The sequence below is a fragment of the Tachysurus vachellii genome, chromosome 9, assembly GCF_030014155.1.
Source record: "Tachysurus vachellii isolate PV-2020 chromosome 9, HZAU_Pvac_v1, whole genome shotgun sequence".
Classification (NCBI taxonomy): domain Eukaryota; kingdom Metazoa; phylum Chordata; class Actinopteri; order Siluriformes; family Bagridae; genus Tachysurus; species Tachysurus vachellii.
The window spans coordinates 20,995,704-21,018,087 of record NC_083468.1 but is presented as its reverse complement, the minus strand read 5'-3'; the positions used below and the strand labels follow the sequence as shown (position 1 = coordinate 21,018,087).

The window sequence follows — 22,384 nt, the reverse complement described above, 5'->3', positions numbered from 1 at the left end:
AAGATTAGGCCCATTAAATACTGCAGCATTAAAATAGACAAAAAAAAAAAACAGCATTTCTTTAATGTAATATGTGATATGTTGTAGTTAGTCCCTACTACTGTATGTCATTATAAAGATCATCTTGCTAGGGGGTTATGAATTATGAATTATTTGCTGAATAACACTTTTTTCCTTAAAAAAGCCCACATATAAAAGAAAAATGCCCACTTTAACCAGGGGAACTGTTGTACTGTTGTAAACTAAGCTAACTAGCTAGCATTTATTGTTTTCTGATTCTGAATTCTTATTATTATTATCATTTATAAATATTTGTTTTAAATCTATTACCTTTTATGAATCTATGTCTGCTAGGTTGGTTTTCTATCATTGGTTTTAGAGGCAGAAAATGGAAGCTGAGCTACTATTGGGTACTGACTGGGATGTCAATGTACACAGACTCATTTAACACAGATGCATTTCTTGATTATTATTTAAGTTATATTCCATAAATATGTTACTTATTAACTGGAGCCATAGAGCTTTTTAATCTTGAATGTTGAAATGTACTGTATCCTCATTTTCATTAATCGAATTCAATTCACAAGTCAAACAGGGTAATAATAAAAATGATCATTATAATTATAATGTTTAACACATATACATTTAAAAATATAAACACATAATTAGCTGTAGGTTGTGATTCCCAGCACTGTATTTAATTAAAATAATCATGTAGCCCCTAGATATGGCTCACAGAACCACTTTGAGATCCACTGCTTTAATAGTGCATAAATGTGTAACTGAAATTTGCATCACTGAGTGTCCACACACACACCCACACACCCATACACACCCAGCCACCCACCCACCCACACACACACACGCATGCATGCACACATACACACACACACACACACACACACACACACACACACACACCTACCTCTCTATGAGGTTCACTGACTCTGTCCAGGTTAAGAGAGTACAGTGTGTTTTTTCCTCCAATAATAAGCCTCTCCTGAGTCTCATCCAGCAGCATACTGTAATGCTGCAGACTCCCTTCTGCCGCCTGGAACACCCATGTCCTGTTTAACTCCCACAGCTCTACACGCACACACACACAAGGAACATTGTAAGTGACATCATTGAGGAATGAACCAATAATGTGTATGAGAATAGCAGGTGCTGGAGCATGTGAGAGACATAACACTGTTGTAAGAGTCACTAGTAAGAGTCAGGAGTATTCTGTCTACTCCAGTGCACATAATATCTCCTGCAGAGAGCACAGTGTGAGAGTCCATACAGCTGAGGAAGCGGAAAGATTAGTCATGCCATAATTAAACACACAGCTAAACACAGTGCTTCTCAGAGGAGCATCTCTGTGTGAGAGAGATGGAGAGAACTGATAAACAAGGTGTATGGTGTCAACAACTTATGGCATTTTGGCTATATGTGTATGTGTCTGAGTCTGTGCATGTGCACCTGATTCCCTGCCAGGCTGTAATTTAAACCAATCTAGATAAGGTGTGTGTGTGTGTGTGTGTGTGTGTGTGTGTGTGTGTGTGTGTGTGTGTGTGTGTGTGGGCCCACTGGCCATACACTCCTCTGAAAGTAGGCATTCTTTTGAAATCTGTAGCTGATTTAGTGTCAAAAATACCAGGCTAACACCAAAAATACCAGGCTTACTATGCAACACACACACACACACACACACACACACACACACACACACACACACACACATACACACACACAAAGAGCCAGAAGCTGCTCCCTGCTGAGCTGCTTATTTCAAAGGCTCACCAGTTGCTTTAGTTAACAGATAAAATGTAACAGAAGGACAGGTCAATAGGAAACAAGATAAGAAAAGAACTCAGATAGGCCAAATGCACAATGAGGCCAAAAGTTTGTGGACACCTGACTACCAAAGCGAGGTCTGTGAATACATGGTTTGCCAAGACTGGAGTGGAAAAGCTTAAGTGTCCTGCAAAGAACCATGATTCAACCCCAGTGAGGGTCTCTGGGATGCACTGACTTCACCCCAGGCCTTCTCACCCAATATCAGTGCCTGTCCTCACTAATGTCCTTGTGGCTGAATGAACACAAATCCCACAAAATCTAGTGGAAAGCCTTCCCAGAAGAGTGATTATTATAAAAACAAATGAGGCCTAAACCTGGAATGGGAAGATCAACAAACACATATGGGTGTGAGAGTCAGGTGTCCAAATGCTTTTGCCGTTATACTTTAGATAGATTGACGGATTTCAACATTATTTTCTCTTCCTTTAAGAAAGTCCTAAAAAAATGTTCTCATTTCAATCCTTAACTCTATCCATGTGATGTGTGCAGATTCATGGTAATTCTACTAGCTTGTGGTTTTGCTGCAAGCTGTTCAAAATTACAGTCACCCCACTGTTTAAGCCATAACCTCTAAACCATCTCCACCCGTGGCCCGCAGCAGGAGATCTCTCTGTTGACCGAAGACGAAATAAAAGGGCCGTGAAATTGAGGCTAATAGTGTCACATACCTTAAGGTGAAATTACGGCACAGTCAGCTAATACATGTGAGAAAAATAAAATGAAAATCTGTGATAATTGCTTTTCATTTTTTCAGAGCACTCCCCATGTTCCACTCTGACTCAAATGTCCTACCGATGCTTATTTGATTTAATTTTGGTTTATGTAAGATTAGGACATAATATATAAGACACAACCCAGGGGACCATCGTCTGTTTAATTTTGTTACGAGCCTCTTACTCATCTATTTTTTTGACCTTATCCTTGCGGCTTCAAAAAAACAGCGTACAGTAATTTGAGCCAGATAAATTAGAGAGACTCTACTCTAGGCTGTGCATCAGATGCATTAAAAGGGTCATCCAGCTCAACATGACCTGCTGTGTGCCATTCATCAGCTCTAGTCTTGATGAAGAGGCATGCGGCTCATTACTGTTTATGAAGGGGAAGTACAGCTAGAACAAACAGCATGTAACAAATGTCCCACTGCAAGCCAAAAGCAAACCTCAAACTCCCCCTAAGGCAATGAGTGTTTGAAAGTTGCCATAATAGAAACTGACGGAGAGCTTTAGGCATAGACAAGGGTCATACCATACGGGGCTTAAGGGGAGTGGTAGACCAAGAGGGACAACAAAAATAAATCCAACACTCTTTATTAAATTCAGCATCAAAGCCACAGTGCTATGGGTTATTTGACTTTTTATCTGAATGCTTAATTGAACTCTTGTTCTTAAATAATAAAACTCATCAGTCAAACTTAAGCTTAAATAACCAGAAATATAATATTTTGTATTAATATATGACCATATAATATATAATATATAATATATAATATATGACTTTTATATATTGCACTGATTTTTGCAATGTTATTATATGGTGGCGAATTAAATGAACAGCTTTTTTGTGTCTATTATAAAAAAGATGTCTGGAAAATTTTAAGGTAGTAGTTAGATTAGACAGTTAGAGTAACTGGACCAAGAACAACATTAATGCATTTTTCTTAATTTTTCTCTAATTAGTGTCACACCTTTAAGGTTTTCATTTCGCTCACCCTTTTACTTTTAATTGTTCTATTTGTATATTTATTGTATATATTATATTACATTATATATTATATTATATTATATTACATTATATTATAGGCAATAAATATGGGGAAATAGTAATTAACAAGATTTGTGTACTTAATTTAATTATATTTATTTAGAATTTTTCCATGAATTTCTTCAAGAAAAATACTGCATATGTCACTGAAGGAATAAATGAAAAAAAAAAAACATGACACAGAAAGCCTATTATTACAGGAAATTATATGTAATGGAATATAGATTGAAAGGGAAATAGAGCAGTGCTTCTTTTAAAATCCTTATCCACATGTGCTACCCAGGCCTGTCTGTTTGTTCCTCCATCCCTCTCTCTCTCTCTCTCTCTCTCTCTCTCTCTCTCTCTCTCTCTCTCTCTCTCTCTCTCTCTCTCTCTCTCTGTATCCCCTCACTCATGGGGCTATCAGCTATCACTGATAGGGAAATGCTTTCATCCCAGAGAGAAAAAGAACTTCTCTCTTTTATCTGTCACTTTGAGTTTATTTTAATCGTTCCATCTAACAGGAAGCTCCATACAGTAAATCTTGCATTATGTGACCTTTTTGCCTTGCTATTTGATCTCATATGATGTGGTCTGAAGCTCCATAAAGCAAAATTTAGCAGTAAAGATGAATTTAAGTTGGATAGAGGGAACTCGCTATACTTAATCAAAAGACTGATGGGGAAAAGGAGGTTATTTGGAAACCCAGATGGTGGTTAGTAGAGCACAGATTTTATTGTACGACCATACTGACTTTGTTAACCCACTAACCTCAGTAATTATCACAAAGCTGATGCTCCATTTAGAAACCTGACCTCTGCATTCACCTTCACAGACTGAATGTCTGGACTGCACAATTGGCTAGAATAACTATCCCGCCTTGCCATTGATAAGGGAAAAGTAAAATGCTCAAAACCACTGATCAGATTTGCTGTAAAAGTCTCAGGAATCAATACCCATATTCATTTTCTCTGGCATTGTGAAGGACTGTCCTTTTTTGTCCTTTAATGAAATCCTATGAGAATGAAGATGTCTGTGCATCAATGCCTGCTCTTGTGAAAGAAGGAGCTGTTTCTTACTTTCCATATCAATAACAGCGATACAATAAGTACTAAAATAAAATAAATAATAAATACACTTTATTTACAGTTAATTACACACTTGTAAGGCAGACTCCACATAATCAAAATCTAAAATTAAATGGATTAAAACATGCTAGCAAAGTAAAACAGTATCATTGTTAATATTGTTAGAAAAATAATAGAAGCTGGTGAGACGACGACTGTGTAACTAAGCATCAATAAATGTTGTGTTGTATAAGTTGCTGTGGTATAAGAGGAATAAAACATGTCATTCATTCACTTATAGCAACGCTAATCAAATTTAAAGTGGTAAGAGCTTTGAGCTCCACATTACCTCATAGAGTGTGATTATTTTTTCTATAACAGCTTCACCCCCTTATGTTCTGTTCCTTATTTAGCACTTATTGCTGCTTAACCAGTTGTATAGATATGTATTCTAACAAATAATCTCCTTACATATGATTAAAATACACACACACACACACACACACACACACACACACATAACCCTGGTTACTGTAAGCTGGAATTGGTTTTGTTGTTGATAAACAGCGTGACCTGAATTTTTAACGTTAACCTTTGGCTTTACCTCATTAATATTTATGCATTTACTTCAGAAAAGAGAAGGACACTCCACAAACATTTGGTGCACAGACACACACCTGAAATATTTTCCCTGTAATCAAACTGAACAGCATGATAAACAGTCACCGAGTCTATGTCTCTGCAGGGTTTGGGAGGTGAAGGCTCTTTGCTCTGATCAGAAACCCAAAGGAGTTCATTTCCTGTGGGCCTGAATAGCAGGGGGATCTCTATGCTCTGCAGTCCAGATGGCCCTGTAGAGATGATACCTTTGGGGCGCTCCAGAACAACAGCAGACCCTTCACTGCCTTGTGTATGGCTGGTATTCCCAGTAACTGGTGTTATTTGTACTGTGTGTCTGTGCCAAATTAGGTCTGTCATGATTCCCTATCCAGAGGAAATTAACCAGCCATGCCTCTCTTCCTCTTAGCAATTACTTCTACATGAGAACAAGACAATTATTTAGTTACAGTAACACACAAGTCAGTAGAATTGCCCCACAAAGCTAGAATTACAAACATGTGTGTGGTAATATTTTAGTCTATTTAAATTTTGGTCACAGTATTTATGTGGTATGTGGGGATGTAGTAGCTCAAAGGTTAAGGTGTTGGACTACAGATTGGAAGGTTGTGAGCTCAAACCCCAGGTCCACCAAGCTACACTACTGGGCCCTTGTGTAAGATCCTTAACCCTCAATTGCTCAGTTGTAATAAATGAGATAAAAATGTAAGTTGCCCTGAATAAGAGCATCTGCCAGATGTGAGATGTTTTCAATTTTGTTATAATTTTCAGACCTCTACCCACTATATGCTTATCAAACACTCACTGTGAAACTATTATCTGATGAACAGAATTACAGATGTGTATTCAAGAATTTGCAGACTTATGTAACTTCAGAACACATCAGTCAGTGTTTCAGTGTTTTAGTCTTTCAGTCAAATCTCCATCCACCACATCTGTGGCTTACTATATGTAACATTACTACAATCTTTCCTGTACTGAGGAAAATCTTAGGAATTTCATGGTATTTATCATTGAAGCCTAAGTGTGAAGATATGGCTGAATGTTTATAAGGTTTAATATGTTATTACATAACACTAATTAAAAACTGTAGCGTTTGACAAAAATGATGCCATTAACATAAGACATACGTAAGGAAAAGTCTCAACAAGTCGGTTCTTACGAAACTTTAAATCAATTTCCTCTGGTTTTTGTAGGCTTGATTATTAACAAATACATTTAACTGATTTTCTAAGAAATTGCCATCACACAATGCATTTACACAATGTAGCATCTACTTTAGACTTCTTTAGACTTTTCATTTAATAAATAACACAGTGTGCTTTTTATACATTTATCGTTACATCAATTGTGGTTTATCATCTGTGAGTCAAGTGTAGTCATGTTATAACCTTTGTTATAGCAGCTACAGTTGTTTTTCTCACCAACCTCCAATTTTGTTAATAATGTTAATAAGAGAGAAAAAGCACCATCTTTACTATTTAATTCAATTACACTTTGTATTTCTTAGCATGCATTTAGTTGTATTATATTATATGGAGAGTCTGCCATAACTTTCCTTTTAAATTAGTTACAGCTTTTTGCCTTAAAAAAAAACAAAAAAAAACAGAAATACTGTCAGAACTGCTGTTATAGAAAATATACCATTCAACACCTTCTGACCAGGTTTGTGAGATTTAAGAACTCAACAGTGATGGTCTACAATGGTACATTTATAATATGTATAAACACTGGAGTTGGGTGGTGGAGGAAGAATCTGTCACTCTGTACTAGAGTTTACTGATATAAAGTCATGATTCATTGCTTACAACAAAGGAACAAGTCAGGTGTTGGAGTATGAATGCTCCACTAACAGCAACACTTACTAATACTAATATTGTGGCCTTAAATCGGGGAACATTTTCTCCTATATTTAAGCCTTATTATACCTGAGACATCTGATAGTTGAGTATGCTCAAAATATTATTCAGAATGTCCTTAAAAACCATAATCCAAACATTAATCAAATACTATATATGTTCTAACTACAAGCGTTCATCTCATTTTCTCTAGAAGAAGTTATCCTGCTTGAACCATCTTGGGGAATACATGGTTTAATCTGCTTTCGCTACCATCATGGAACAGTGTTCAGATCCAGCACTGCATTGCGTGTGAGCTGTTTTGTCTTTGTATAGTAGACGTGTCTGATAGAGAGTGAGATTAAAGAATTTACTGCCTCTTTAAACACTGTTGTGACACAGACAGAGAGAGGAGAGACTACATATGATGATATCACACTGTAATGAGGAGATATCAGAGTAGAGAAGATGAAATAGAGATAAAAGTGTACGATGTCACACGCGTCCTTGTCGGCCCTTATGCTGTAGCTGCTGAAAGTAGCTTGAAATTAATTTTAGAAATGGTTATTTTGCATCAGGGATGTCAGGATGACAAAGTAATGGTAGACTTTTGTATATGGTATACAGTATAGACTAGTTGAATTACATGACAAGATTTGTATATGATGTATAGACTAGTTGAATTACATGACAAGATTTCTGTTTGATATTCTGTTTGAAAAAATGACATGAAAAACATGAAGCTAGCAGATTATTACATACTCAAGACACAATAAAGATTCGAGATTATTTAAGTATGCGTGTGTGCTTGTGTGTGTGTGTGTGCACGCAACAATATGCTCTAAATATTCTTATCTATATCATTCTTTTTGTGCTATTGATGTGATTTTATTAAAGCTTATTGTTTCTTTATTGTAATCTTTTTCATCTAATATCAGTATTGATTTGCACAGATGATAATACACCTTTACTTCATATTCTACCACCCACTGCTGCCTCACTCCGTCATCCTTTGAATTTCGTCGTTTATTCAGGAACAGAACATTTCGACCTTTCACCCCGCTCACCTATTCTGGTTTGTTGCTCCCGCTAACGGCGATGGGCTTCCAGACAGATATTCCAACTTTACACACCATCAGAAGTAAAAATAACACTCAGCTGCTGTTTCCCAATGGCTACAAGATAAACCTTATTCCCTGCTGCTCTGATACAGTGCTAACTAAAGTGACTGACAGATGTACAAACACACACTGCCTGTGCGCTTCCTTCAGGAACAGGAGGAATGCATCAGTCATATTCTCAGCCTTAGAAGTCAGATTTGACACATGCTGAGAATTTACAGAAGACAAAATTCAACTCAAATGTATCTAAAATGTCAAGACTGTTTGAATTAAGTTTGCACATTTGGTTCACATTCAATTTGCACATTTTGTAACCTTGATCTAAATGATTACAATTAGCCTGGAGTAACATTCCGGCATTAATCAATACCAGTTCTCTTGTAAGTGAAATCTTGCAAAAATATTTTATGAAGTTCACATTATGTATTAATTTTAAACTATGTAGCAGTTTATTTAATTAAGTATAGCTATTAAAAGTCAAGATGTAGTCATGGAATGATAGAGGGGAAACATAGAAATAACATTTTTTCCAAATATTAAACCTAATAGTTTCAGTATGTCTGCATAGTGTCTTGGGTTGAACTGATTATATTAAACCATGGTTTATAGTAAATAAATAAATATGGTATTTTACAAATTCTCTTGGCGTCCTGGCACGTTTGACATCTTTCTAAGATCTCAAAAACGCCTGTCGCATTAAAACCTGTGATTATCGAAGGAACATTTCCACTTAAAATCATACACACTGCCTATACACTTGTACAGCTGAATGCTTTGAAGATTTACTGCTGGAATTTCCCCCTTTTTAATTCCCTGTTATTTTCTCCACCTGGGTTAGAAACGTTCCCTGTCAGCTCTCAGGAAGCTTAAAGGAAATTGGTCTTGGAAGCACCAAAGTCTACTTCAATCACACTTCAAATGAAAAAACAAAGACAGTAAAGTATACGGAGGGAAGAGTGTACATGAGATAGAAGGGTAGGTAAAGCTTTAAATGAAAATGAGTTATTGATTTCAGAACACTAAAAGTGTATTGTAAATCTTTGCTTGTTGTAAAGAGAATTGGCAGTTAGTGAGAGTAACCTGGTGATTGATGCTATGCTGCAATTCATCTGCGGTCATAAAGATGATTGGTTTTTACTTAAAGCCATCTCAGGGGAAATGCCACTAAAACACTTTATATTGTATAGTGGACATGGTTCATTGTAGAGGGAATTTTGAGTATATTTAAGCCTGTATATTTAATTAAAAAACAAATATATTATTATCTATTTAAATGAATTAAAACATGGGGGCACGGTGGCTTAGTGGATAGCACGTTCGCCTCACACCTCCTCCGAGTACTCCTCCGGGTACTCCGGTTTCCTCCCCCGGTCCAAAGACATGCATGGTAGGTTGATTGGCATCTCTGGAAAATTGTCCGTAGTGTGTGATTGCGTGAGTGAATGAGAGTGTGTGTGTGTGCCCTGTGATGGTTTGGCACTCCGTCCAGGGTGTATCCTGCCTTGATGCCCAATGACGCCTGAGATAGGCACAGGCTCCCCTTGACCCGAGGTAGTTCGGATAAGCGGTAGAAGATGAATGAATGAATGAATGAATTAAAACAATATATGTAACATTTATTTTTAATCACTGTTACAGAGTATATAAATAGTAATGCATTTAACCCCAGAAGGCTTTATAACAATTTAATAGACAGTATGTACAAATATTAAATGTTGAATTTTCAAGATCCAATTCAAATAAATAAGTTTGTTCTGAAGTCTATACTTCAAGGCACCAAATGCTTAGTCAGCAGCAGCAATTTCTGAGCCAGTGAAGACAAAGGAGAATATTGGGCTCAATTTATATAAAATTTTAAATTAAAAGAAAGCATTATGTAATGATCTGAAGGTACTGAATGATCCTATAGGTTACATCCAGAATAATGTGTAAAGTTCAACTATGTTAAGTAGTTAACTATGCAGATAAACACATGCATTAATTTAAATAAATAACAAGCTAGCTAGCTAGTTATTGAATTTAGTAAGCTACGGATGAAGCATATCTCACTTGATTAGTTAACATAATTGTTCACAAATGCACTCCTCACATATAGAAGTTTTTTTAAATTACTTGTGTCAAATTGTAGGCATTTATTTTGAAATTAATTACCGATTAATTACAAATTACCGATTAAGTAGATTTTCATCAGACAACTTTACTTGACTCTTACATGAGTCATTTTCTTCACTACATTGAATTCTCACTATAGTAGCAATACTTTGACTTAACTCAGTGAGTTTTCTACTCTTTCCAGCACAGACAGTGAGACAGCAGGAGACCTGGAGAGAAACATGGACTTTTAAATTTGTGCATTCAAGTGGTCTGAATGACCGTCTTTTCTGAAAAGCGAAGAAAAAAAAGCATGAATATTCCCTATCACTCTGCTTTGCTGTGGGAGAACAGACAGATGGAAGTCTCATCAGTGTCAAGGACAATTACTCTGTTTTCATTACAGCCTTTTGTGAGGTGTTGTGACCCAAAATGAATGCCACATGAAGAAGGGTGGAGATAATGTGTGGGCTGACAGGACGATGGGAAACTGAAGGATGGGGAAGCTTTGGGTGAACTAGAGAAGCAGATTTGAGATCTAATGAGAAGAGGAAAGAAAAGAAGTGATGGAATGACCTTTAAGAGTTCGCTGTATTCAATGTCATATTAAATCAAGTCAAGTCTTTGGTTGAGTTTATAAGGAAAGAGCCACACAAAAAGCTTGATCTAAGTTTGCACTGTTCTTTCGAAATTTAATTTAGGACCAACGTTTGCTTCAGGCAGAAAGATGTCCTTGCATACAAATGTATACCTTCACTGTCTGTTCTACTGATGGCACTGCTAGTGATGTTTATAGCAAACTCTTAATCTCTATCTCCCGTTCTCTCAATATCTCTCATTTCTTTTTTCTCGCCATGAAGTTGTCTCCATGACGACCGCTTAGCTCCCATGTTTGAAAGGAAGTGATGGGTTTATTGGGTAAATAGACCTCTTTTAGCACTCAGGAGAAATGCCAAGAAAAGAAGAGGGGGTGGTGTGATAGCAGAAACAGAGAGATCTGCTGGATGCGTCCTTGTGCCATTGAAAGTGTGGGAGGTCAGAGCTGCAGCCTCAGAACTCAGCAGTATTCAAATTTACTTTAATTAAATACCTACAGCAGTGGCAGAAAGCAACATAGATTTATTGATACAGCAGAGATCCTCCTCTTTTCATTGAATGACCAAGACAGAAAATTAGGATTCTTAAACTAAGATTATCAAATCTGTATTATTAATTATACCAAAATACAGCCAACTTTAATAGTTAAAAGATAAAATGTTTTATAATCTAAAATGATATTTTTTGTAAAAATGCATTCGTGATATGCATTTCTGCTAAGCACATCCGTAAAGAGTTGCTGTTCGGGTTTTCATAGACTTCCTGTCTGTTCAAACAAGTCTGGCCAATTTCCTCTGACCTCTCTAATCGACAAGGACATTTTGTACCGTTCTTTGTTAACTCTAAAGTCTGTTGTGCATGAAAATCCCAAGAGATCAGTAGTTCCTGAATTACCGGTATTGTAAACACAAAGCATGTACAGCATCCTTAGTAACTGCTTGGTCAGGTATGTGGCGGTTTAAAATTTGTTTATACGTATATTGTGATTTAGAACCAACTGAATCAGTTAGAAAATATTCTGGAAGTCCAAACACCAACAGATGAATTCATGAGATTAAAACAAGAGTACAGTACAGTACACATCTCAAGTTGTGGACCAGCTATGAATCCGAATGATGAAGCTGAGTTTGAGTAACTGTCAGAGCTAAAAACAAAAAAAAAACATTCCTCTATTTTAAGCCATGCCTATTTGGGGTTTAAATCAGTTATGGTATAACTGATACCGTAAGTTATCAACAGTTATAATAAGTTATTATAAGTTATAAACAGCAACTGATACAGATAATGCCATTGCCTTTCGCCGCATTTATTATAACACAATCTGCTGCCTTTTTAAGTAAACGACTTATCAAAATCATTTAAAGCCACAGATACGCCGTAGATACGCTTTTATTTGACTTAAAGCTTGGTTTAAAATTACACTACAGACGGGGTGGAGCGCAAGCAATTATGGTTTCAACCTACATGCAACCTGAGATGACTTTTGGGTGGTTAGAATATCAGTTTAATGCTATCAGGTTTAAAACAAAGCACAGACTTTAACGCTACCGGCTTCCATCTGCATTACTGCCAGAAGTTCTGTAAAATAACACCAAAGGTGCAGGTACGTTGGCAGCATGTGGTATAAGACTGCAATGAATCTTTCAGTTTAGCACACAGTTAACGATGATAAGCCAGTTAAAACTAAGGCTTTATACAAACACCTTCTCTTCGATTCATAATCAAATGATCATTATGACAGTGGGTAGTTGGTGCTTAATATCGAATTTACTGGCACAGCAGGACAACTCTATTTGAACTATTATCGATACATGTTAGAAACTGGTTCCTCTTAAGTAGCTTAAACATATACTGAAAGCTCTGGAGAGCATTTGGCAGCTCAGTGTTTAAAATTTGTGAAAAGTAAATGCTCAACGACGCCGTGGTACATCCCGAGACATTTATTTATACAAGTTAATGCAAGAAACTCGAACTCTGTCATAACATCGTGACATCACTTAAAACAGAGTCCCACTCTGCACAACCAGGTGGAAGTGTTTTGAAATAATGTTTGGAAAAGATTTAAACTAATTTCAGCTGGGGATAAATGTACAGCTCTTGGATATTCAAAGCCACCCCTAATCTACCCCAATCATTATGGTGGAAAAGGGCATGATCTAGATCAATTCAGTATTCTGAAAGGAATTTAGCCTCATGATATAATTCTCTACAAAATACCAGAGAACAGATGCAAATCGACTGTCATTCCAGGAATGTAGCATTGACGTTCTTTTAAGGATTTGGGCCAAACCATTTTCATGCCTCAAAATTGGATGGTTGTCTTTAGGCGGAACTTTCTAATCTTTCAAGAAGCATGTGTTAACCCTAAACACTGTGGTTAGATCCATCCTATGAGTTATGTTTGTACCGGTTAAACTGAAAGTGTTTACCACTGAGTTTTTAATGTGGCGTTCCACCCAGGCAGCTCCACCCAGGCACGTAAAACCTTTCTAATCATAGATACATTCATTTATGTTGTTGAAATTCCAATTGATCAACACAATTTTGTGCCCGATTGTGGCTGTTTTACTCTCTTACTACCTTAATTACTGTAACATTTGTACAAAAACAGAACAAGCAAGAGAGATTTTATTCTCTTTGACACAAATAATGACGTGTATGGTTACCCTATGACCATTAAACCAAGCGCTTGAACATAACTCTAAAATGTAACAGCCGTATGAATTATCTCATGAATTTGCCATTTTGTCTTTGAAAATAAGTTTTCTTTTCTGTTTTTGATATGATATGTTCTCTTAATAGATTCCACAGAGAGTTGTAGCTAGCCTGCCATATGTTCATGCCTTGATCTAATCTAGGGTGATTGAGCAATAATTTTTTTCCATTAAAACATTTGATTGTTGAGAGACTTGTCCAATTCAAAATTCTAAGTAGTTAGAAGTTTTCAAATATTTGTTATTTCTTTCTTCGCCAAAGAATTCAAAAGAAGATTGTCTCTGAGATTATTCTGATGAAACCAAATTGCCCAACCAATGCTCAACATATTAAGATATAATTTTGTATTGCAACACAACACCTTATAAGGCTTATCTAGGATTGTTAGCCTAGGATTTTGTTGCAATTGCAATAAGAAAATTATTTGAACTGACAGGGATAATATTTGTGAGAAGGTAATACAGCAAGCTGTTCTGTAAAAGGTGCTATCCAGTTACGTTTAACATAAAAACAGCAATCAGATGGTAAACGGAACTGCAATCAAAGATCAGACGTGAAGGAAGTAGTAAAACTGAAAATCAGCCCTAAAAAAATAGAGACGCTGAAAGAACGTCTAATTAATCTATATTAGGACCGAAGGCATGTTGCCACAGGTTCTTGACAGGTCTCTTACAGCAAACACTTAAATTTGCACTCTGCAGCTACTGACAGATTACAGCAAATCTGACTGAAATTACCTCTCTGTTTTCAATCAGACTATAATTTAAGACATATTAATATCTCAAGGGTGAAACCTATAAAATCTAACCGCACGCAATGCCTCCAAGGTCTGTGAATCCCTCAGAGCATGCCACAGGATTTTGGCTTCTCAGACTGGCAACAGATTGACAATGTCTTTAAAAGCCAACTGTTTTTCATTCTGTAATGATAGGATGCTCACTGAACACACTTTCCTGCTTTGGCAAAGCACGATTTATCAGTTCAGGCATGCAGAGAGCAGAGCGATGGAACGGGTGAGAAATGGAGTGTGAAGTAAACAGTAAAGGATAGACTGTTTTGCATAAAGTGATATAGAGTGTTGCTGTCAGCGGCTGATAAAAGGGAGGCAAATGGAGGTAAGAGATATAAAGAGAATAAGCGAATAATCTTAAGAATAGGCAAATTAAGCGCTTTCTTTCTGAGCGTGTCAGTCATCCAGCTGTGACTCATACAGTAGGTATTTAATTATACCGCTTCATCATGGTATCATGCACCATATTGTAAAATTAAAATCAATCCTCAGAAAGACTTCAAATTTCCACTGCATAGATGGTTGAAGTGCAAAAAAAAAGATTCTCTGGTCTCTAGTCCACACACGATCTTTTCAAACATGACCATTTTTGCACTGTGGATTTTTATACAACATTCTTTCCACAGCTATGAAGTCAAAGTGTGGGAGTTACACACACTTTGAGGATTCCCTAATGGTAGGCTATGAACCTATCTACAAAGAGTGCCCTCATCTTATACTAAAAACACCAAAGATAGACACCGGCATAACAAAACAAGAGGCTGATGCTCTGTCAATGAACCTGTAGCGTTTAAAGAAAGCCACTTTGTAGAAACTCAACCACCATGCAATAGAGTGAAAACAACAATAAAGGACAAGACATGACATTTTTAAGGGAGTCAAAGAAGTTATGTATAAACGATTCATCCTGGAATGAGAAATAATCAGAAAGCAAAGGAGCATCTTTTATAAAATTTGGTTTAGCTTTATAGAATGAAACTTAGGAATAAAATGGATACCATGGTATGTCCTGATACTAGGATACTAAAAATATATACAGGTATATGCAAAATATCCACATATAATACAATATATATGCTTTTTTTTTACCTCATCTTGCTTAGATATTTACGAGCACTAAAGAAATCTTATATAAGGGTTGAGCATATATTTCAACATCCGTATGCATACAAGATATGCAGTACATGTCCATACAATTCACATTCAAAATATGGGTTCATTTCAAATCAGTGACCATATATCTCATTCCAACATCATGCCACAATACATTATGCATTAGAGCATCATATATTGAACTGAAAATAATAAAGTATAAACCAATGCAACAAAGCACAAAGACAAATGAAACACTACCCGAGTGATATGCAAAGATATACAAGGAATCTGGAAGGCCATAAACCATCACTGTCTAATTGATCATTTCTAACCTTTTAATTGACATAGCTCATTCTTTTCCGAAGTGTAGTTCACTCTAGATCTAATGAATCTAATGAGGGATTATCTGAGAAATGTGGAACGACAGGATGTTAAAGAAACCGTGTAAATTATGCACTCTGTTAATCTATTCAGCCTGCGTAAAGAAGAGTAGAAGCCATGCATCAAAACCCACTCACATGCATCATTAGACCCCCTTAAGCAGGGACACACTCACATGGGATTATACCCTAATCCAAATTAGCAGTTACAGTTAATGTAGTTTAATGTTAATTCAATAATAATATAATGTTTTATTATAAACCTGTTGCCTCCTTATCCCTTACCTTTATGGGACAGCCGTAATCTTGGATAGTTCTTCAATCCTCGTACAGAAGACTCTCTCCACAGTGCCACACAAAGTACAACGGTCCAGATCCATGTCGCCATCCTGACACTCACACACTGTATACACAATCCTGTTGAAAGGTCCCTCAGTGCCTACCATCCAGGACAAGGAGCATCCATCATTCAGTGCAGAGATGACAGCCCCGGTTCTGGCTTGCATGCAGTCACTGTTTCATCAATCATTAATCCTTGGGTGTGGAAGTATCTGTGTTATGTCCGTAGTATTCAGGGGTGTTTTGTATGTGCAAAGCTTTCTGTATGTGTTTCCAGGGCGCAGCCGGCGTTCTTCTATAGAAAGCGCAGTGCTGTGACTCAACGCTGGCTGCCTGCCCTGTCAGTCTCCACCACAGCAGGCACATTCCACAACCTCAAACGTGCTGGGTGTGGGTGTGCACGCATGAGTGTGTGTCAGTCAAGGTCTGTGCTGATTTTGGAGCGCTCGAGGTGTACTGCTCACTTGTCTTACAAAGGAGAAGAAGGCTTGTCTTTTGCCTCCACCTTCTCTCTTTTTTCTCTCTTTCTCTCTCCTCCTCCGCAGCTCTGTATCTCTTTCAGCTCAGTGAAATACTGCCTCTCCACGTGCCACTCGGTGATCCTCCCCTACTGACTGCTCCACTCCCCTGCTGCTAACATGGACTCCAGCCAAGTCCCCCTCTCTCTCTCTCTCACCCCCCCTCTTTTCTTGTTCCCTCCTACCCCCTTCCTCTGTCTATCTCTTTATTCATTTATTTTCTCTAAGCTGCTGGTTTTCTCTCTTCACCCATAATTCATATGTCACCTGTTCCTCGTGTGTGTTATTTTCTTTGCCTTACTTTCTTTTTGTCTGTTACATATTGTTAATACCTTTCCACTTCTCCCATGTCCCCATGTCTCTATGTCCCCATGTCTAGAAAGTCAAACGTTGCCACCCAATTTGCTGGTATTATGTGTAACAGTATAGAGGGAGGAACCCTGTCATCTTCTTCTGGCAATAAAAAAAAACATCTTTAATGGCATAGCCTGAGTCTGAACCTGAATCCCACTGTGGAACTGTTAAAATTGCTCTTTCTCTTGATGCCCCATCAAGGCACTAACACTTAAAAGTAATGTGTTGCAGCTCGAGGGCCAATCATCCCCAAACAAACTTTCAGCACTGTAGGGTTTCTGTTCCCTTGTGGATTGAGGTCACATAAAGAGTCATCTCTTCCATCTGGTACTGTGCTTGTAGTTATGAGCTCAATGCCATATTCATTAGACAGACTTCTCTTCTCTTTGCTTCACTTCTCCTCTCTTCTTTTCTCTTCTCTTCTCTTCTCTTCTCTTCTCTTCTCTTCTCTTCTCTTCTCTTCTCTTCTCTTCTCTTCTCTTCTGTAAAATTGTATTTATTTTAATTCAGGTATTATTGGTATCTGGATTGCAGCAGATATGCTTCTATCCCAGAAATTCTGAACACAAGGACAGCCTGCATTTGATGGCAATGCAATGCACACACACACACACACACACACACACACACAGAAACGTGTGAAACCACACAGGCAGTAACCTCAGCACAGGATCTGAGTTGGGATACTGGAGTTCACAAAAAAGACATCAAGTAAATTATATTTAATAGGCTTAGAAATGTTTTAGCATTATCTCAAAAGTATCATTATACAACATTGAGTGTATTCAATATTTAAAATATTAAACATTCATTCATTTCTACTGCTTATACGAACTATTCTCGAGTCACGGGGGGCCTGTGCCTATCTCAGGCATCATCGGGGATCAAGGCAGGATACACCCTGGACGGAGTGCCAACCCATCGCAGGGCACACACACACTCTCATTCACTCATGCAATCACACACTAGGGACAATTTTCCAGAGATGCCAATCAACCTATCATGCATGTCTTTGGCCCAGGCGAGGAAACCGGAGTACCCAGAGGAAACCCCCGAGGCACGGGGAGAACATGCAAACTCCACACACACAAGGCGGAGGTGGGAATAGAACCCCCAACCCTGGAGGTGTGAGGCAAACGTGCTAACCACTAAGCCACCGTGCCCCTAAATATTAAACATTAGTGATCTAATATTGAGGTTTAGAAGATAAAACAATTACATTGTTAAAGTGTTAAGCTTATTTTTTCAAATTTTGACAAAGATTTTGTAATTGTTTTATATAATTTTAGTTTAGAATACTTCTCTTCTCTTCTCTTCTCTTCTCTTCTCTTCTCTTCTCTTCTCTTCTCTTCTCTTCTCTTCTCTTCTCTTCTCTTCTCCTCTCCATTTCCCCTGGTCCTGCCTAGTCCACTCACATCTTTGTTCTCAGCCTTTAGAGAATTGAGTCTCATCTCTGAAAGGTAGAGTCTGTGCCCGAGGCTTCAATGAAGTATAGGGAGCAGCTTTTCAAACACACACACACACACACACACACACACACACACACACACACACACACACACACACACACACACACACACACACACACACACACACACCACAAGCTACTAGCATGTGGCCACAGATGTAGCACAGTAACATAATTCACTCTACCACCTTTAAGTGTCATTGAAGAGTCATTTGATACAGTACTCATGTGAGAGATCCGTACCTAAGTAATCTATGGCATGGAACAGTACTGAGATATTTCTTAAAGTGATAACACTGGATTGTTATTGAGGTTTGATATGAACTTGTGGTAATTCAGTTAGTACACTGGCAGACCTGATGTGGCTGTAGAAATGATGTCATGCCTCTTGCACTAAATATTATTAGAATTGTGTTCCATGATCCTTGGACTGGTCCAGACATTCCTTTAACTAGTCTACATATTTTTCCAGTTATACATTATTCCTGTAACTGAATCATTTTAGTAACAGAATAGCACATGATAATTGTTTAATTATATACAAACTTATAAATAAAAAGAATAAAAAATAAGATGTGAATGATGTATTTACTTGCCAATGCACTAACATGTCTGTCCTTTTCTGTTCGTGTATGCACTATTAGCTATCTTTGGTAAGACCCTGTAAACTCCAGGCATGCTCTTGTGTATAAACATTCAGAGAAGCATAACCTATCGCCTCTGTAACCTGCATATGTAGGTAAAAGCTCCCATCAGTCCAAAAAGATGTTTATACTAGACTGAAGGACAAAAGGATCCAGACCCCTGCATGTGTCCTCTTTGTGGTAGCAAACTATCACTCATGTTCTACACCTGCTTTCCCCCACAGCATTGTGTAACCCACATACAGTACAACTGTTTCTCTCTCATTCTCCTTCTAAGTTGAGGCAATACCAAGGGGCAAGTCCGATTTAGAAATCATTATAAATAGTGCTTTTAATGAAACATTACTCCTAAATACAAGGCGTAATTCTGGCCATAATCTAACACCTGGTTATGATATTAAAAATCCTCTGAAAAACTTATAAATTGACTTTTCTATACTGTCAAGAATAATGTACTGTAGATTTGTACTTATTGACTGTGTTTTGTTAAATTATAAGATGTAAGATTATTAAGTATGGAATAAAAAAATGACAGATGACAGGGTGTCATTTAGGATAACATGTAAAACAGAGGTGTAATGTGGGGATTTATTACTCTCAGTTCTTTACAGTTTGTCAACACAAACATGTTGTACTTAATTTTGTCTGATTATGATAACATTTATCATAACATTGCTGAATCAATACTTTCTGACCAATCAGATTTGAGTGTTTAAGAGCGATGTTGTATAAAGGCTAAAAATAATGTTGTTGTTGTCACTTAGCTGTAAGACTTTGAGTGAATCTGACAAAGGCTTCAAAAATTTGTTCCAGAAATGAAAATGAAAGCTCAAAACAAAAAGTATTTTGGAATGTAAAAATAGAATTATTAACTCTTCCATAAGAGAAAGATTCACTTTGATTTTTTTGCGGTTTATAATGCTAATATCCATTTATTTATTTATTTAATTATCTTCTTCGTATGTGTTTTTTTTCCCCATGTGTTTTCTTTCTGCTTATTTTATTTTTTTATATTCGAGTCGCTGTGGTTGTCAAAGAATGTTCAGTTTATTCTTTGTAATTTGTTTCACTTTATAAAAATAAAGTTTAAAAAAAATTATTAATTTGAAGCCCAAACTTGTTTTAGCACTGTAATGCCCATGTGCACAAGGCAAGCTCCATGAAGATGTGGTTCACCAAGGTTGACATGGTTGAACTGGAATGTTCAGAGCCCAGAACTCAATCTTACTAAACACTTTTAGGATGAATTTGAATGCTGACTGCACACCAGGTCTCATCATACAACATCACTGCCTGATCTCACTACTGCATTTGGTACAGAATGGGCACAAATCCCCACATCAACATCCCAATATCTAGTGGAAAGCTACCCAGAATAATAGACATCAACATAGAGAGATAAAGTTTTCAAAAAACTTTTTTTTTTCAAGTTTGTTTTTGTTTGTTTTCAAGTATCTACAAACCTTTTGCTATACTGTATACTGTAAATTATTACCAGTAAACAGTTTTTAAAAAAATGAATTAGCCTCGAATAAAACTTCTGTAAAACCAGTAGAATTAAAGATAAAGCAAGGTCCGTGACGTCGCCCGGTATGGCGCAACCGGGGCCCCACCCTGGAGCCAGGCCTGGGGTCGGGGCTCGCATGGGAGCGCCTGGGGGCCGGGTCTTAACCCACGGGGCCTGGCCGGGCTCAGCCCGAAGAAGCGACGTGGGGCCGATCTCCTGTGGGCCCACCACCTGCAGGAGAAACCGTAAGGGGCTGGTGCAATGTGGATTGGGTGGCAGTCAAAGGCGGGAGCCTAGGCAACCCAATCCCCAGAGGATTAGGAATTCCACGGAAAAGTCTATGCCAGGGTACAGGAGAGGAGAATTCGGCCGATAGTCGAACCTTGGATTCAGGAGGAACAATGCAGGTTTCGTCCCGGTTGTGGAACACTGGACCATCTCCCGGAGGAGCTGGAGGAAGTGTCTGGGGAGAGGGAAGTCTGGGTGTCCCTGCTCAGACTGCTGCCCTCCCGACCTGGCCCCGGATAAGCGGTAGAAGATGGGTGGATGGATGGATGGATGGATGGATGGAGTAGAATTAAACAGCATTTGTTGTAACTAGTTTAAAGCCTCTATTTTAGGGACACAACATTAGAGTTAATCTAAAGTGTTGGTTCCACTACTTTAACCCTCTGGAGTCGCTTAATCTCAGGCATAATCTCCTGATAAGGCCGAAAAGAACTGGGGTGGTGGTCCCTCTGTTTAAATTACACTTTCAGTTTTGATCGTACAGATAAGAGCAATACATCAATCGAATCTGTAAAGGGTCTACTTTTATTTGTATACACAAATAATAACAACAAAACACTGTGCTTTTGTAGAATAAAGAAAATAAACAGAGTGCGTTGTCCGCCATCTTGGTCTCGGTCACCACTCTTTGGAATCACTACTTGATTTTTTTTCCTTTTCACAGGCCTGAATTTGATATTAGATCATTTGGATTAAATTTTAACAGGATCAGCATAACTTACGAATTAAGTCATGCAATTCTCAGAATATACGTAGTATATATACTACATATCTTTACAAACCACATCGCTCAACGGTTGTTATGTCTGTATTCAAACTACTTGAATAGGCCAAATGCAACATAATCTCCATCTGCAGGATGTCTGCTCCCCTAACCCTTCATTATCACTCGCCCCTAATAACAGTGATCCTACACACAGGCATCCTACAGTCTCCAGCTGGACGATTGACACACAGCAACTGAGACAGAGATGAGATGAAAAGGTATGCCAGGGCTAAGGAAATATAAGCAGTATTCTGATTTGGGTTATTCCAATCAGAAATGTTCACAATAAATCTAGCCTAAATAATGTCGAGAAGGCGCAGAATGGACCAAGTATTTGTTTTAACCTTTGAGGGTTTCAGTTTGATTTGCGTGTGATTTCAAGAATAAATTTTAAACCAACAAGCTTTGAAGAGGAGTTCAGGGAAATTTGTAATTCTGTTCATCTGGTATTTTGTCCTGATTAAGAACATACCAAAGATAAGAAAGAGAATAGGAATATGAATGGGAATAGGAATGTCAGCATGCTAGTCATTCCTAAAGATTAGCGGTCCAAACACTTGTCTGTTTTTGGTAGGATTCCTTTCTCTTCTTCTTCTAACACAATGC

The 22,384-nt window shown here is 37.7% G+C and overlaps 1 protein-coding gene across 1 annotated transcript in view; it reads right to left on the bottom strand.

Annotated features, from left to right (window-relative positions):
* The window catches only part of sema3e (sema domain, immunoglobulin domain (Ig), short basic domain, secreted, (semaphorin) 3E), a 38,970-nt gene extending 22,153 nt beyond the window's left edge, over positions 1 to 16,817 (bottom strand). Inside the window, exons 1-2 of the mRNA XM_060878211.1 lie at positions 16,180 to 16,817; positions 926 to 1,086 (exon numbers count right to left, since the gene is read on the bottom strand). Coding sequence (XP_060734194.1) covers positions 926 to 1,086; positions 16,180 to 16,282 — 264 coding nt within the window. The 5' untranslated portion in view covers positions 16,283 to 16,817. The remainder of the gene's footprint in view (positions 1 to 925; positions 1,087 to 16,179) is intronic.
* Positions 16,818 to 22,384: the final 5,567 nt, after the last annotated feature.